Source organism: Chaetodon auriga, chromosome 9 (assembly GCF_051107435.1).
Source record: "Chaetodon auriga isolate fChaAug3 chromosome 9, fChaAug3.hap1, whole genome shotgun sequence".
Classification (NCBI taxonomy): domain Eukaryota; kingdom Metazoa; phylum Chordata; class Actinopteri; order Chaetodontiformes; family Chaetodontidae; genus Chaetodon; species Chaetodon auriga.
In genome coordinates, this window is record NC_135082.1 from 8,355,217 (window position 1) to 8,372,606 (window position 17,390).

General features: G+C 41.2%; 2 protein-coding genes across 2 annotated transcripts; both read left to right on the top strand.

The window, feature by feature from the left end:
• Positions 1–1,135: 1,135 nt before the first annotated feature.
• Positions 1,136–9,886, top strand: sting1 (stimulator of interferon response cGAMP interactor 1). Its single transcript, XM_076739169.1, has 7 exons — positions 1,136–1,218; positions 2,330–2,556; positions 4,457–4,649; positions 6,207–6,315; positions 6,444–6,667; positions 8,876–9,062; positions 9,530–9,886. The coding sequence occupies exons 2-7, from the start codon at positions 2,330–2,332 to the stop codon at positions 9,787–9,789; spliced, it is 1,200 nt and encodes a 399-aa protein (XP_076595284.1). The 5' UTR covers positions 1,136–1,218; the 3' UTR covers positions 9,790–9,886.
• A 5,570-nt stretch (positions 9,887–15,456) lies between these two features.
• Positions 15,457–17,083, top strand: LOC143325947 (DNA damage-inducible transcript 4-like protein). Its single transcript, XM_076739367.1, has 2 exons — positions 15,457–15,736; positions 16,265–17,083. Exons 1-2 carry the CDS (start codon positions 15,559–15,561, stop codon positions 16,708–16,710), a joined length of 624 nt encoding a protein of 207 aa, XP_076595482.1. The 5' UTR covers positions 15,457–15,558; the 3' UTR covers positions 16,711–17,083.
• Positions 17,084–17,390: the final 307 nt, after the last annotated feature.

Here is a 17,390-nt window from a genome sequence, read left to right on the forward strand (position 1 = left end):
TTTTTCCATTAGCACTTTTTTGATGTCATGATTTTACAGCGCCTCACCGACATTTTTTACAGTGCAGTCAAACTGACTCGACCAGTTGCCAAATCATAAAGGCTGCCCCCTTGAATTCACTGCAGTAAGTGACAGTCCTTTGCATTCTTCTTCAAACACTGAGGCTTCAGCTGCTGCTGTCTTGACAAGATACATCGAAAACATAACACATAAACGAGTGAAACGTGGTCAGACAGTGATTCCCATCAGCTGAAGCTTGAAATTAGCTAGCGAACAGTGGATAACTGTTGAAATAGCCGAAGGTAATGGAGAAATGGTTGAAACAGGTAAAAGTAACGGCTAAATGGTCGAAACATCCAGCTTCTCTGACTATTAATGTGGCAACATTAATAGTATGAATGCCATAAACCGAAACAGTTCAATTGTATGAAAAGAAATTTTGTAATGATGAACACTTTCATATAATTTAACACAATATGAAGGGGTACTACACTACACCATACTACCAAAACTAACCTTGAATAAGAAAATGCCAAATCCTATGCCATGGCCCTCACAGTCACTAGATCTCAGCTCAGTTGAACACTGGTGGGAGCTTTTGAACCAGCGTGTTACACAGTGCACTCGACCACCATCATCCAGACAACAAATGGGTGAATATTTTTTTGGAAGAATTATGTTTGATGCCTCCAGTACAGTTACAGAGTCTGTAGAGTCTATGACAAACAGAAGGCTGGTATTGGAATTCTGCTTTATGTCTGTTTTTACTTACATTTGTTATCCATCTGTATGTTGTATTTTTTCACATTGATATCCAAATGACCCAACAAAGGGGCCCGAAACTTACCACTGCAACACATCAGCATTTATTTTACTACAAAAAATCTGACAACAGTTTGACTGGAAGCCAACGTGACACACAGTAAAAACAAATTTAAAAAAATCTGTTGTCACTACAAAAACATTTATAGTTTTATGAGAACTTCCTCTTTCGTAAACCTTGGTGCTTCATCCCTGCCTCCTCCCATTCTCTCTCTGTTTCTTGCCCTCTCTTTACCTCTCTGTTGTGGAGAACAGTCAGAAGGCAAATTTAACTGAAATCGAAACTGAAAGTGCTGGATGTGATGAAAAGGGTGGAGAGAGAAAGACGAGAGTGGAAGAAGGGAAGCACAAGACAGAGGAAATCTCCCTCATTTGGATTACAGCAAACACACTGAGGTGAGTTCTTAAACATGTTCCTTTCTCTTAACTAGTCTTAAAATGAACCTTTGACGGAGTTGAGCAACTGTTACCTGCTACATTAGATTTGAGAACTCCCTCCTGTTCACACTGGATTGAGATACAGTATTATCACTGACAGAGATCAGGTTGTGTGCTTGTGGAAACCCCCAAACTTTGTCAGTAACTTGTTTCTTCATCTTAAATTGTCTTATCTAATACAATGTAGAGTTTTATGTGCCACTTCATTGATTACCTCATTGTGGCTCCATTGTGTTGTGGTTGTACTTACATTCATTGTGGGATGAATGTAATGGTGTGTAGTATGAACAATGGGTGTGACGTTACTGTAGATGGGCAGAACACACGTTAGAGCTTCTGAAATGCTGCATTCAGATCATGTCGTCATGGGAAACTGTCTTCACTTATTTTATACAGCCTTTTCAGGTGACAACACACTGATGTAAACAGGTATAACATCTGCTTAAATAGCAAGCCTAGACATGCAGACAGAGCAACACACACACACACACACACACAAACACACACACACACATATACATATTGCAGAATGTGACGTGTCTAGCTACACCCTGACAGCACGTGCGTTCTATTAAGAGATGATGAAAAAAACATGATCCAGGTGTGCAACGTGCAAGTTTGAGCCCACAGAGATTAGAGAAAGCCTGTGGATTTAAGAATAAACATACACTTTAAAGGCTCAGTGCCTCACCTTAAAAAGTCTAATCCCACACTTTTATCTTGATTTATTTAGATTTATTGACTGCAGTGAACATATTTTGTTGCCGGATACAAAGCTCTCACTGTGGGCCTCTGTGGCAGCTAATGATAGTGATGTTTTTTCAGGTTGTAAAAGCTTTTTTTTTTTATGTGATGCTTGGCTGCTGCTAGGTGAGAATCTTGAACGTCCAAAATAAAGTTTACAGGAAAAATGAAACAGTCATATTTCTCACTTGATTGCCACACTGTTTGGACTCCATTGACATTGCTTTGACCAGTGTTCTGGGTGATGTGGCCCTTCGCATTGAGAGACTGATGCATGTTGTTTTAGAACTGCCCTCCCTGACACTGGCTGACTGCTCCCTGACAGATGCAGTGCCTCCAAGATCAAGAAGCTCTCGTCCCTCAGCCTCGTGGGGTCTTGCCTAAGGTGTGTGCTGTGGTGCTGGCTGTCGTAACAATAGGAGGCACCACGTGTCTGTCTCCTGAAGGGTTATTTGGCTGGGTTGCCATGGCAATACTCATCCTGACCCTTGGTCCTCTGTTGCACGGGATCTGTCTGCTAGCAGAGGAGATGCTGTTCCATTCAAACACAAGGTGAGAGAAAAGGTGTGTTTGTGTCCAACCTGTTCTCATTCCCTGGTTGTCAAATACAGATGACGTACTTTTGCTGCACTTTTATCAAACGATGCAGCTACCCAGTGAGGAAGCAGAAGCATACATAAGGGCTCTGTGCAAGCTAGCGGAGAACTATGAGTTTGATAGCAAAAGGGACGAACCAATGTGCAGTAGACTGATTGTGAGCATCAGAGATATGAAGTCGTCTCAGAAGTGCCAGCTCACTGCTGCTGGCCCAAGTTATCCAGCAAGTGTGGCAGCATGAGAAGGGTGCTAAACAAATAAACCTCCAGTCCAACTGACCAGAGCAGCAGGAGACCAACAAACAGCCGATTCACAAAAACAGACTACTGTCACTTTCTCAGGTAGAGTGAGTAAAACACTCCCTGGACTGGACAGAGACAGAGAAGAGAAGACATGAGTGACCTGTTCAAAGAGAGAAACTGTTACGAGAAAAGAAAATGCAGGAGAAAAAGGATTTATTGCTAGTTAACTGTTAAAGTTATGTGAGAATACATCTTTGAGGGGGACATGTAATGAATGGTATTTCTGACTGTACTGATACCTTGAAGGTACACACTGCAAGACTTTGAGATATGGGATGTTCTTGTAGAAAAGACTACAAAGCTGAGATAAATATTTGCGGGTGGTGGAGGCAGTTTTCTGAGTGTCCTTCCTCTTAGTTAGCTATAGATGTTGAGCACAGATTACAGATACTGAGTTAGTCCATGTCCCATACAGGGTCTTATTCTCTCTGTTTTCATACCACACTCGAAAGTTTGCACAGCTGTCCTTGTTAGGACATTGCATTTAGTTTCTTTCATGGAGGATGCCCTAATCTTAACCCTAACCTTGTGATCCCATCCCACACCCATCTTAAATTTCGGCCTTCATTTTTATCTCAACTACACACCTGGAAAGTTTCATGGCTGCATCTTGCAAAGTTTTCCTCAGACACACTGACATATAAACACCTGGCAAACTATTCAGAACTGCTTCTGTGGTAGATCCCGTTACTATAGGTCACATTTTCCCATGATGACATGCTCTCATTAGCATATTTCCAGCTGCAGTATACAAAAACCATCATAAACCCACTGAGCGCTGCCTGTCCAGCATCAAACAGCAGCAAATCATGTAACATTTAGCAGCTAAGGAGCCAGATGTTTACCTCAGGACTAAACAGAACCTAAAGCAGAGTGTATATTAGACTTCCATCGGTCAGGTGGACACAAACACGACTCCAAATGAATGCTAATGTTGGTCTATCTCTACTCTATGAGTAAATAAGATGCTGTTTGCTAATACTTCAGCCAAATCAACTTTATAAGATGGTAATATATCAGCGTTGTGTTCAGAGATTGTTACACTGCTCCCATGAAGAAATAAATAATCATCAAATGCAAATGTAAGTAAATATGAAGTAGGTGTGAATTTTAACAATCGATATGTTATCAGTGCATTGATAGTGCAATGGGATAGCTCAGTATAATTCTGATAAACAAATGAGACACTGCGAGCTTCTGTGGTATATTATTGTACATTTCTATTTTAAATTGAGGCCAAATTCCCATAAATCCAGCAGCTTTCTGTTTCATGTTACACGTTACTGCTCGCCTCCTTCTCTAGGTGTGGCTCTGTGTAGTCTGAGTGAACTTCCTTTTGTATTACAGTAAAAACTGTATCATGTTTTTGACATTTTAAAGATTGTAGTTGAATAGTTGAATGACAAACCCTTTCTATTTAGTCATGTAGCCTCACATGTCTCAGTAACAGGATGTTTCACTCTGTAAATGAATGAAATGTTTCACTGATGTTCTGAGCATCCACCAGTACAACAGGGACAACAGTACAGACATGGCTTCTCTCTTTTAATCAGGTATCGAGGCAGAGGGCTGCTGAGCCACGTGCTGCCAGCCTGCGGTTTGGGGGGGACCACCCTGCTGGCTGCAGCACTGGCATGTCTTCTGCTCTACCTGACTGAACATCCTCTGCCACACAAATGCCAGTGCCCGAAACTCCTCCTCCTGGTCCCGGTTCTTTATGCGCTGTTCAAAAGCCTGGGAGTCCTGGTGAGGTCCTCACCAGGCACACAAACCTGCCTGTCTTTCTTTTTTTGTTAAGCTAAACACTCACATGACTGTTCAGATGTCTTCAGTACATACATCAGCAAGTGAACACATCACTGTTTATAACAAAGCAGTGTCTGACTGTCTATACCAACAGCACAGTAACCAGCAGTTACCTCCTCACGATGTTTTAATATCCAGTTCAACGATTTCTCGTACATGTACTGAACACTCTGCACAGACTGGTTAACATATCTCAGACACATGCTTGTAGCTGCCTGATCTGTACCAGCAATTGCGTACTTTAAAACGACACCTTTACAAGTAAGTGTTAGATGCACCTCCTGTCCTGGACAACTGGGAAAACTGTGAGGAGGCAATCTCTCTCTGTCTCTTCACACTCCTGATTCATTTAATCAGGTGTGCCCAAACTTTTTCAGCTCGAGATGCGAAAGAGAAATTTTTGATGTCTGCCCAAACTTTTAAAAATACATCATGAATTTCCATAACATGTAAATATAAAAACTACTGATAAAGAACACAACAAAGCATGTATTTACAATATTTGTGACAGAGTGGGTATTATTAAAAATCACCACACTTAAAGAAAGAAAGAAACGTTAATACTTGTTAGCTGCGATTGACATTGGGTCAGTTACAGGGTAGCCATGCACAGCATACTGTGCTTTATCATCTGTTTTCCTCTAAATGAGACGATCATTTACAAGATGCAGATCATGTTGTAATAAAGAAGACTTGATGCTATCAATTGAGAGCATAAACTCATTAAAAATGGTTTAATGAGGCAGTAAATGAAGTGAGAAGTAGGGTTGTTTTCTCATAAGCTCATATACAATCACACTTCTTTTTGCAACCAGTGGAGTCGCCCTCAACTGGCCATTACACAAAATGAAGGTTTAAGGCACTTTTGCATTGGCTTCACTTATCAGAGGCAGAATCTCTGCGCTATTTGTACTATGCTAATGTGGCCCGTGGGTCGCAATCCTAAGGTTGGCAAAGACTGGTTGAGATAATTCACTTTATCAGAAACGTCATCATCTGAGAGCTTGCTATGTTATTACAGCTCAGAGCATCATGGCAGAAGAGTAAAGTAGCTCTATTTTAATATAAGAGTGCTGCACTTGAGACAGAATGGCCTCTACATGAGAACACTTCCTGAAGCATCAGTTGATTGTGCTTGATATGGCATTTCTGGAGTAAAAATAGGCTCGAGATACGTCTTCATCAGTAACAATGACCACAGCACTCACACTGAATTGTGGAATTCTGAACAGCTCTCTGTTCCCACACTCTCCTTATAGAAGCTGGCTGCATTATGGATTCACATCCAGCTCTAGCTTGGGTGTAGCTGTCTCAATCTCCTACTTTTGCACTGGATTATACCTAAAAATACATTCCTCCTACATAGGAAAGGGCAGCTTGGGTGCAGGGATACCCTTTTCTTTTGCCTGGCATCTTCCAAGAGGTGTCCAGCATCTCATGAGCAGAGGTGAGGTGTTTTGACAACCTTCTGGCTGTTTTTCTGTGGTCGCTGTGCAGAGTCCATCAGAGGTGGAGGTGTCAGATATCTGTGAGGGGAGGAAGATGAACGTGGCCCATGGCCTGGCCTGGTCCTTCTACCTGGGCTACCTGCGACTGGTGCTGCCGCGTGAGTGACATCAAACTTGCTATCTGCCACACACACACACACACACACACACACACACACACACACACACACACACACCATGTCTATTTGGTTTGTCCTCCTTTTACTTTGTGTGTGTGTCCATTCAGGTTTGGAGGATTCCATCGCAGCTTTTCGTTCTTCCTGGAGTCGTGACTCCAGGAGGCTCTTCATCCTCATACCACTCAATGCCAACATTTCTCACAAGCTGGAGAATGAGGACAGCAACATCTATTTCTATGACAACCTCCCCAACAACGAGATAGACAGGGCAGGAGTGCGGGGACGGGTCTATAAGCACAGCGTCTACAGAGTGCTGGACGAGCACGGGAAGGTAGGAGAGGATGTACAACAACAGCGTGACAGTTACAGATTAGACTGCAGGTGGATTTAGATGATACCTGAATTTAGATAGTAAGAATAAATGCACTGAAGTGCTTCCACACATGTTGACGTAATAGCTCCATCCCATCCATCCAGTCTCTGAACTTTTTAGAGTTAAGGGTGACTGAAAAATGTCCCAGCATGCATTGGGCAAACGGTAAAGAAACACCATAGACAGGCCTCCAGTCGATCTCAGACCTGTACACTTTAGTTATTTCAAGCTATAGATCTTAAATTGGATTGCAAAGCGATGAAGCTACCCATGACATTTTCAGCAGATCATCGGTTGCAGATTCTATTCGACGTGATTCAGTCTACATGAAATAAGGCAATCAGAGGAGCTGCAGTTTGAATGCCTCTGAGATGCTTGTGCTGTAATTCAACTCGGTGTCGCTCTTCTTATTGCCAGTGTGAGTTGAAAGACTTAGTGTGCTGACATTTTCTCCTTTGATCAGATTTGTAAAGACTGTGCAGCTAAAATGCGACAGAGAGAGAGTCACAGTAAAGTGACAGACTCGAGGGGCTGTTTCTCTATATATTTTTTGAATATTTCAAGATAGCACATCAGCGTGCTCTATATTCAATATGTTTGATGTCGCAAAGCTGACAATGATTGTAGTCAAAATCACCTCTGTAGTTTAGTCGAGGGAAAGGAAGTTTGGGCTGCATGAAAGCAGTCTGAGTTTCATGTGAGACCAGAAATAGCCGCAAGTTACATCAAAGTGAATACCAGACTGTTGTTAAGGCCGTACTTTACAGCTGCAGTCATTACAAGGAAAATGCAGAATGAGGGGACAATGACTATTTGACATTTACTTCAGTACTGTACTTAATACAACTTTGAGGTACTTTACACTTCTACTCCACCACATTTTAGGGAATGTACTTTTTGCATCACTGCATTTATCTGACAGCTCTGATTGTAGATTAATTTGGCAGCCATAATTCAAATAGTCGCTTAGTTTATAAAATGTCAGAAATTAGTGATAAATGTCCGTCACATTATACAGCGACATTGGAGGAGCTGCAACCAGAGAATGTTTAGAGTTCATTGAAAAGTTATAATTTAATTTTATGTCTCTCAAAGAACCATTTCAGCTCTATTATAAATATGACCAGCTCTGACATTAAAATGGCGTACACATTTGAATGCGTCAGTGAAAACAGTCTAATGATACTTCTCTAAATGTATAATGACTTTCATAGAGGCTGCTCCGCTCCAAGCCTTCTGTTACTGGTGATACATTAACGTGAGATTCTGTAACTTTTGAAAGAATAAATAACACATGCTTCCTCTTACAAATGAGAAGCTGGAGTCAGAAGCAATAAAACACACCCTTGTTCAGTTCAGTACACTCAGGGACTGTCGATACGGCTTTATTGCATCATGACTGGCAGTTTATGGTTAGCTCATGGTAGCACACTGATAGATGTTGCTGAGTCACTTGCTGACTTCTCTGCTTGTACTGTTACAGTAGATGTATCACTATGACATAACTGTCACTTGTGGCAACAATGGTCAAAACGCTCTTTAGCAGAAGTTAATAGTATCATTTTAAGTAAGCATTTTGTGGATAATATTTATTACTATCACAAGTAAGGCTTTGAATTTGGAACCTTTAATAAATGTTTTTACATTGTTGTGCTTTTTCCTTTTTCCTTTACTTCAATCTGAGTACTTCTTCCACCACTGATGAAAACTGAGAAAAATCTGATTGATGTTCAAACTAATGAGTCAATGGATTGAACCCTACCTGCTGCCCAGTTCAGACTGATGGCTTTATTCATAGATCTGCTGATTAGAATTCATTTTCAATCTGAGCATTACCCCACGTAAGACTTCCCCTTCCCTGATCTTAAACATCTTTTGAGGCTGTTGTAGAAATACTGAGACTTGTGATGCCATATAGAGTAAGTACAGTGTATCGTCTCCATAGCACAGCGTGAGTACCACCTCCTGGTTAAACCAGAGAACTCACCAGCAGGGAAGTCATTAGTAAAACACAGTAACAGCACCATCTACCCACAACAGTCAAACATTTCTGGAGCCACACTTCCACAAGCTTTTAAAGGATTATGTGTCCGTGTAATGTATCCTTCTCTGGGTCTGTTTTGTTAATGTGTATGTGTATGTGTATGTGTATGTGTGTGTAAACAGGGCCATGAGTGTGTGGTGGAGTATGCCACGCCTCTGCTAACGCTTTACAACATGTCCCAGGAGAGCAGTGCAGGTTTTGGGGAGCCTGAGCGCAGACAGCAGGTTCTGCTCTTCTACAGGACCCTGCGGGACATCCTGGAGCACTCGCTGGAGTGTCGCAACCGCTACAGACTCATCCTGCTCAATGGTAGGAAGGCAGACAAGTGTGTGTGAACTTTATACACATCTCGCAGCATGAGACAGACTGCTTTTAGGAGGATTTCAGCTTTTAGCTTATCCGCTTCCCCACGGGGATTGACAATAGGATTTGTGTATTTATGGATTCTTTTGCAATTTATGTGTTTTTTTAAGAGAAAGGTTTTGTTGATACTCTGCGGCCTTATGATGCACAGTGTGTGACTGAAATGAAGGATGAAGGTCAGAGTATCAGTGTTGGGAACTTTTCTAGCTTTTATCTATTTATCTCTGGCCTCGTGAACTTTTCCTCTTTGTACTGGCAGTAAGAAACCCAGTTTTATAGCACAAAGTTAGATTGTTATTGTTTTAACAAGGACACACTTTTGAAAATGAGAGCAAAAACTATGAAAACTGATTAGAAGCAGGGTGATCAAACAAACCACAGAACATGAATTCTTCTTCTTCTTCTTCTTCTAGATGAGCTCGGGGATGACCCTCACTTCCTCTCCAAGACCATCCTCAGACACCTGCAGCAGCAGGAGAAAGAGGAGTTCTGTCTCACCCCACCTCCTCAGCAGGAGATGGCACACCCATTTGCATGCACTCCAAGTGCTCCTCCAAACGTCCACCCCATACACTACTCTGACCCAATGAGCAGGGAGCCCACGCTCATGTTAAGCCTGGACAGTCCTCAGCCTCTGAAGGGCCCTGTTGAGAACACCGACCATTATCAATGACCAGCATAAATACACACACTTCAATAAATGCAAACATGCTAGTTGTGTTCTGTTTGACCTTTTCTTCAAATGGTTTGGTGAGTGAGTTACTAGAGACTTGGCACATTGAGATACTAAACATATATCATTGTCATTGTGACCATCAAAAGAAAAATGAATATGCATGGCTTTATTCAGACTGATGCAACCCCCAGCACTGTCATTCAAACAGTATGTGTGAAGTGGAAACACCCTAGACAGCTTGTGCAGACAGCTTGTGCAGACAGCTTGCTTTCGTGCTTAAGAAGCGTTGCAACTTGAAGGTGTTGTTTACAGAACAGGACACGATCTTCTGCCAACATCCACTTAATATTTACAGGAGTGAAATTAGTCTGGATTTTTGTCCTGTTGTGGCGACCAGTTGGTTCGTTCAATAGCCTCAGCCTCATATGACCAGTTTAATCAAATCCTCATATTCTTTCAAATGCTTAGGGACAGAAAAATAATTACAACGCATAAGTTTTATGTCAATAAATGTTTTCATTCATGCAAAATTTGCCAACGCTGCAGATTCATTATGGTTGAAATAAGGTCGTTGGTAGAGCAGGAGAAAACGGGAAAAACACAGGGAGACTGAAGGCAGGAGAGCTCAGACGTACACGTGTGTTTTATGACTGTATAAGCAAAAGGAAGTCACAAGACACCTGACCACGCCTTATTATCTGCTTCTCACATGCACATGTACACACACACCTCATGACCCGCAGAGCAGCACCTGAAACTGCTCGGTGAGGTTGCATCAGATGTGTTTACAGCCCCTCTGTCTTCTTGAGAGGTGAGAGGGAGGCTAGAGGGATCTGATGCACACTGAATTTTCAAGAGTCTTTGATGACTGCATGATTAGATGATTTACACTGTGCAAATATAGTGTGTACAATTACAGACAAAAGATAAATTAATTAAAAATCAAACAATAGAGACGCTGTAACCTCAGATCCACTGCATGTGAAATAGGCCTGACAGGTCAATATGATGCTGTCTAAGCTTGTGGTTCCATACTAATCTCAATTGTTTGCTCTCCCTAGAAATATTAGACACCTTTACCTTTCCAGACAGCTAAAGATAATCTGAAGAGGGGGAGTATCACTCTTTTGTAGAACTGCTGATAACTCACATCCACACAGACAAGAGGGGTTGGCAAAAGTCAAAAAGGTGCTGGACTATGAGGGATTTCAGTAGATTAAGAGTTCACTCGTCTTGCTCCAGTCCACATATGGACTTTATACAGTCTAGAAGAACAGGTCAGCAGTTTAACACCCGATAGTACAATCTAAACAAATGTAGTAAACAAAACGTGCTTTTGATCTCAGAAACAGCTTTACAGCAGCTGTGTGGTCTTTGTTTAAAGTCAGAACCTACGTAGAGGACAATCTAGTTTCATTTGGATCGATTCATAAAACCATACTCAACAGTACACAGTGTATGTGATGTGGTTCTGGGGGTGGTTTGTCTACCACTTTGGTCCAAACTGAAATATCTCAACAACTACTGCACTTTCAGATCCTACTGTCTTTGGTGATCCCTTGACTTTTCCTCTGCACAACAATGAGTTGTCTCATGAATTACTGGATGGATTACCAGAAAATATGGTACGCATATCCATGATGCCCAGAGGAAGAAATGAACCCAAATGCTTTGGTGATCCTCTGACTTTTCCTCTACATGGAGCCTGTCCAAAGTGTGGCCAGATTTGGCCCACCACGTGTTTCTAATGAAGAAATCTAAAAAATGGGATAATGTTAATCTACAGTATAGTCAAACCAAATCTATGTCAGCATGATTTATCAGCTAATCAGTTAGTCCATAAACATCATTCGACACATGTCGAATAATTTGGCAGGTAAGGAAACAACAAACTGTTGCTGTTTCTCAAACATCAACAATGTTTTTTTTCTTTGCATGTCGTATCACTGCTAATTGAACTTTGTCTCAGTCAATTGATTATTTCCCAGAAAACCTAATTTAAAGACATCATTTTGGACTATCTTAACTTGTAATAAATACCATAAAATCATTCTGTCTGATATTTTAGAAGCAACTGATCTATTAAGAGGAAAAAAGCTTCCAACAAATAGACTATTGTGTAAACATTGCAAAGTTTTTGCTGTAGTAAGCAGCATGAGTCTGTCTGTCAATAACCTGATATTATATTTCATCAGGGTACTAATATTAATGTGTGTGTTTTGACCACTTTCATGGTTTGCTGGAGGAATTTAAAAAATCAAAAAACAACAGTCACTCTCTGGCTGCACACAGTTTTAGTCACTGTCACAGTGATGGATGACTAGCACGAACAGGACTGACCTGTTCTCCACCAAAAACATTACATCTTCAGCTGCTGACAACAGCTGACACGCAGATGTTGATGGATAACACTGACGGCAACGTGATGCTGGCTGCTTACCAAAGTAGACGTGGGATACTGAATATCAGTGACCTGAGCTCATCTGAGCTGGGGATGAATCTGTTTCAGTTTTTGGGATTAGTGAGTGAAACACTTGTCAACACCAGAACAATTAAGGGTTGATTACAAAGATTTCTGATAAGCAGTTAGGTCTTAAGAATCCTACGACACAAACACAGAACTCTACAGAATCAACTTGTAGTCTTGCAAAGGGATGCATGTCCATATTGCATTGTCAGTGTGACTCATTGTTCCTAAGTGAGCTCTGAATTGGTGACCACCATCTCTCAGAGAATGTACTGAATGTTTAAAATGCTCTTTTTTAGGACTTTATTTGAGACTGATAACTGTCGAGAGGACAGTTTCATTCCATGGTTAAATATAAACAGCACCTGAATTGTGTTTCAGACACTGTCACAGAGAAAGAAAGGCAGTCTTGTTTAAGCAGTGTGCATATACTCTCACCACACACTGTAGTTCCCCTGCAGTTCCACTGAAAGACACTTCCTCCTTGGTGGTAAGTGTTTCTGACGATGGTATCTAATCTGAGTGTGATTGGCTAGCAGTTGTGATGTCACAGCAGGGAGATTTCCCAAGAAGGTGAGTCACACGAGATAGGTTAACCTGCAAAAGACAAACCCTACTCCTCAGGTCAGCAGCCCCGTAAGAAGGACTTTAATAAAGCACACAATACTGACAGTTATGTTTCTATGTATTAACCAACACCAAAAATGTTCTCAGATGTCCCTGATTAGTCACTAAAACAACTCTTTCTGAATTAAACTATGTGGCCTGATGCATATAATCCATTTTGTTTATATGGCACATTCTAACAAAAGCGCTTTACTGTGAGACATAAGAAAACAAAAGACGTAAAAAGATGAATAAAGGGCACATTTAGATCAGAAGTTCAATGATAAGCAGGGTCAGGACAACAAAGCTCCTTAAAGTTAACAGTAAAATCTTCATATCAACTTTAAAACTATTTAGGAGTCAGTGAAAGGCAGCTAAAACTAACTGAGTACTTACAGTTCCTCGATCTATACACATTACTACTTTGAGAAATACAGCATTTCTCATTCACGGTTGTTAACCAACTGTGGATCTAATTTGGGTGAACATGGTAATGGGAGTCACATAAATCTTACGCAATAGACGGAGAAGAAAAGTTGTGTTTAGAGGATATGTTTCTGATGCTCCACCAGGTGTGTGTGTGTCTGAACGCCGCGTGTCAGACCATGTTACTCACCTGTGAGTAAGACAGGGCTCATGCCACCGTGTCTAGACCTGATGTGCTCATACAGATGCAAGCACACACACATAAAAAACAGCCTCACAGGGATCTTACGTGCATACACTGAAAGTAGATATTCTTAATGAAATTCTTTACAAAGACTAATGTATGTGTACGCGTTTCACTGTGAATACTATGAGTCCAAGATCCAAGAAAAACGTCAAGGGTCCATTCACTGATCAATTCAGTCTGATAAGTCTGTTCATTAAATGCCAACATCATTACTGTGTATAAAAACAGACTTTGCGAAAAGAGCCTCTCCCTCCTACTGCCATCAGGCTTTTGTGAAAGAAATCAGGTGGGGCTCCTGCTGTCTGGCCCTGAGTGTTAAAGAGACTTTCTTCCATGAATGCCGTAGACTGAACAACACCCTCTCAGAAGGACTCAAAACAATCACCTCAAGGGAATTCAGTACTTACTGTATGACTCTGTGTGAGTATATAAGTAACTGTATGCCGATTTGCTCATGCCTTACTCAACATACTCCCTTTTTTTGATAAACTCAGGTCGCTTTTAATATTATATTTTTTCTTCTATTTTAACTCACCTTTTATTCTGTTTGTGTGCCCATAGTTCCCCCTTTCTGAATCTTATTACCTGCTGTTGCACTGAAGTTAATAACAATATACATTAAGCTTTGTTTTTGTGTTTCCCCTTAAATGTATTTTTAGAAAGCATAGATAAACAGTATGCAGTCCTGGTACATTGTTATTATTATTTCATTAGCATAACAGTAACCTCTAGTTTACAGTGTAAGTTTCCCTCTGAAAAGTTGTTGTGGATATTCTCTTACGACACTGAATATGTGCACTGCGTACACTTATTTTTCAGTAGACAACATCATGAATGACCTATATATTAGTCAGAGGTGTGTAGCTTTCCATTGCAGCTACATGCCCAATCAGGTCATCAATAGTTTTTACTGAACCTTTTCGCATCGATGATGAACAGTGGTGGAAAATGTACTCGGATGCTTTACTTAAGAAAAAGGGCTAACACAACAATGTAAAAAGACTCTATTAAATTATTATTACTTGCCTAAAAAATCTTGAAAATAAAAAGACAAATCATCATAAAATGAACTTAAAGTAGAACTATTAAAAGTATGTAATGCTTTTGGTTGAAATAAATATGAATTAAAGAGCACTTTATTTTGGGGGTCTGTAATTAACAATTTTAGTGAAAGTTCCTTGGAAAGAACTCCGTAATTTGGTGCTAATAATGGGAGAAATATGAATTTCCTTCAAAGAAAAGCTCTACTTTAACCCAAGGAAATTCCAATTAATTATTCATGTTACTGTAAACTTTATTTTCCATATATGTTGAAATAAATGCAAATTTAGCATTTTTACATTTTCAGCTAACCCTCTACATGCCACCCACTGGAATGAATTAACTGAGCGTGAATCAGCTGAAAACCAAGTGGATTATTTCTCTCAATGAAACTTCTTGGAAATTACAGGAAAACATTTGGACATCACAAACTGGTAAAAAATAATCTTATCCTATATACTACCCTGTTGGGCAGTTTTAATTACTGTATCATATCTTATCTTATCTTATCATAATTATTGGATTATTAATTGACTAATTAATTATTGTTGGATGTTTTCTGTCTGTAAAGTAAATCGCTCCTGGGGACGTTTGCTAGTCGTCAGTCAAGCTAGGTGGCTAAATTTGACAAATGACGGTAAATAAAAAAGAGTAAAAGTAAAAGTTTTTAGAGTCATATTATGTTCCAATAGTTTTCTTCTACGTGAACTAATGGTGCGTTGTCCCTACGTGACAGGTGTCAGCTCTGCGTTCCTACCTCAGTGCAATGTCCGAACATGTTGCGTGAGGAACCTTCTAGACTGCGCAGGTCGGTCCCGCCCACAGTGCGCGCGCTCAGCTGATGCAACCAGCCGCCCCTCCGGTATAAAAGCTCCGCAGTCCTCGCGCAGAATTGCCCGGCTCGACTAACTCAATACATGGAGAAAATACAGACCAAACGTTCGGAGGAGACACCGGAGCTTCACAAACGGGAATCAGGATGGTGTATACCACGGCTTTGCTATTTGGACACAGAGTGCCCGTCATGCCAGAGGAAGAAAGCGTCGTGGAGATGATCGGAAAGTACTTCTCTCAGCTCACATCCCCGGGCCCGAAGATGACTTCAGGCCGGCGGGGGAGCGTCGAAAGCTGCGATGAGGGAGACAACAACTCGCCTAGTAAGTTGTTTTAAAAAGTTGAATGAAGTTTTTGTTGGTGAGAGACAATAAGAAACTCCAGAAAGTTGTTCATTTAAACAGTCATTGTACGCTATCAGCTGTAATTGACCGATCCGTGTTTTTAATATTAATACGCTACTATATAGTCTACCTGTATACAGAGTAGAACGGAAGAACACATGAACTAGCTGATCTTCCTGATGAGTATGTTTCTGATGTAACTGATCGAGGTCTGAGATCAGCTGAGCTGCTCTCACTGCTTCTCCTCTCGCGTGCTGATACACAGCTTTTACTCTGATGACTCTGGGACTTTAGTGCAGTATTGCAAGACGTTTCTCGCATGATGAAACAAACTGAAAATAGTAAGGGTCAAGCTCTTGCTTTATTGATGATACACTGGAATTACACTTTGGTGTCGGTGGCTGTCAAAAAGCAAATTAAATACCAGCATTGACACTTGTTTACTCGGATGTGGACTGTGACTCACTACATAGACTTATTCTAACAACACTCTTTATCTTTCTACAGTTTCCAACTGGGAAGCTGGTTTGGAGCACGAAGAGCGACTCCTTCAGCAGGATGTGACCCGGCAGATAGAGCACTGTCTGACTGAGGCCAAAGCTTCCACCCTCCACTGCCAGGTGCTGCTGCTGCCTTGTCACATGACCACCAGGGTGGGCCAGGACGTGGTGCAGTCCTCCGCTGATGAGCCCTGTGGGCTCCGGGGTGCCTCCATCAAGGTCTACGTGGAGCGCACAGATGGCCTGAAGTCTGTGGGGAGCATCTTCCCAGACCCAAGCGTTACCCCGACGTTTGAACTGTCTGTGATCCTCAAGGCTGACAAGAGGGATGGCTGGCCGCCGCTCATGCACTTCTTTGATACCAACAAAGTGTTGAAGCTGAGACCAGAGTACCGGCTGGTGAAGAGGAAGCTCTACTCCTCTGCCAGCCCTGTTATTCATGAGTTCAACTAGGGTTGATGTTGAAAATGTAAAGCCCTGTTTCACTGTTTACCTCTTTTTGTGGGACTGTTACTTCCAACTTTATCTTAGGCTACATGTGCAAGGTTTGGCCTGGACTGCACTGGAAAATGCTGGAGTTTCCCTGTGTTTATATTTCAGCTCTGAGGAAGTGGCTTGTCCTTTCTTTCATGTATGAATGTCCAACTTGGAGCAGGAGGTCAAACTCCTTGTTTTCCTCCACTCTGTTGTCAACGTGACCACAGTATTTTGCACAGAATGGTTGAATGTTAAAAGTGTACACTGTAAACTTTAAAACTTCCTTCCAGGAATGGGCAGGTCTCATTCCTGAAGAGTGCTGTACTTTTGTTACTATTTATGCAGTTGTAAAATAAAAAAAAAATGTAAGCTACTTGTCCTGTGCTTGGGTTTGATAATACTTTTACACACACATACATATGAAAATGTAGAATGTGGTGGTTTGTCCCAGCACACATATCGCACATATGTGACATACACTGCCAACAATTATGGGACCAGATACTTAATGACTTGCAGCTTCTTGTTTATGAGTAAGGGTAAATGATTACACAACAGTTCAGTTCAATGAGCCCATTTAGAGCACTGAACCTGGTGACACTAGATTTCCAAGAAGGCTAAAGCCGGAAGTCATTTAGGAAAAGAAGTCCTTCCAT

Coding starts and splice junctions, on each gene's coding strand:
- sting1 (XM_076739169.1), top strand. CDS start 2,330: ATGCAGTGCCTCCAAGATCAAGAAGCTCTCGTCCCTCAGCCTCGTGGG. Junction 4,650..6,206: donor TCAAAAGCCTGGGAGTCCTG/GTGAGGTCCTCA, acceptor GTCGCTGTGCAG/AGTCCATCAGAGGTGGAGGT. Junction 9,063..9,529: donor CAGACTCATCCTGCTCAATG/GTAGGAAGGCAG, acceptor TTCTTCTTCTAG/ATGAGCTCGGGGATGACCCT.
- LOC143325947 (XM_076739367.1), top strand. CDS start 15,559: ATGGTGTATACCACGGCTTTGCTATTTGGACACAGAGTGCCCGTCATG. Junction 15,737..16,264: donor GGGAGACAACAACTCGCCTA/GTAAGTTGTTTT, acceptor ATCTTTCTACAG/TTTCCAACTGGGAAGCTGGT.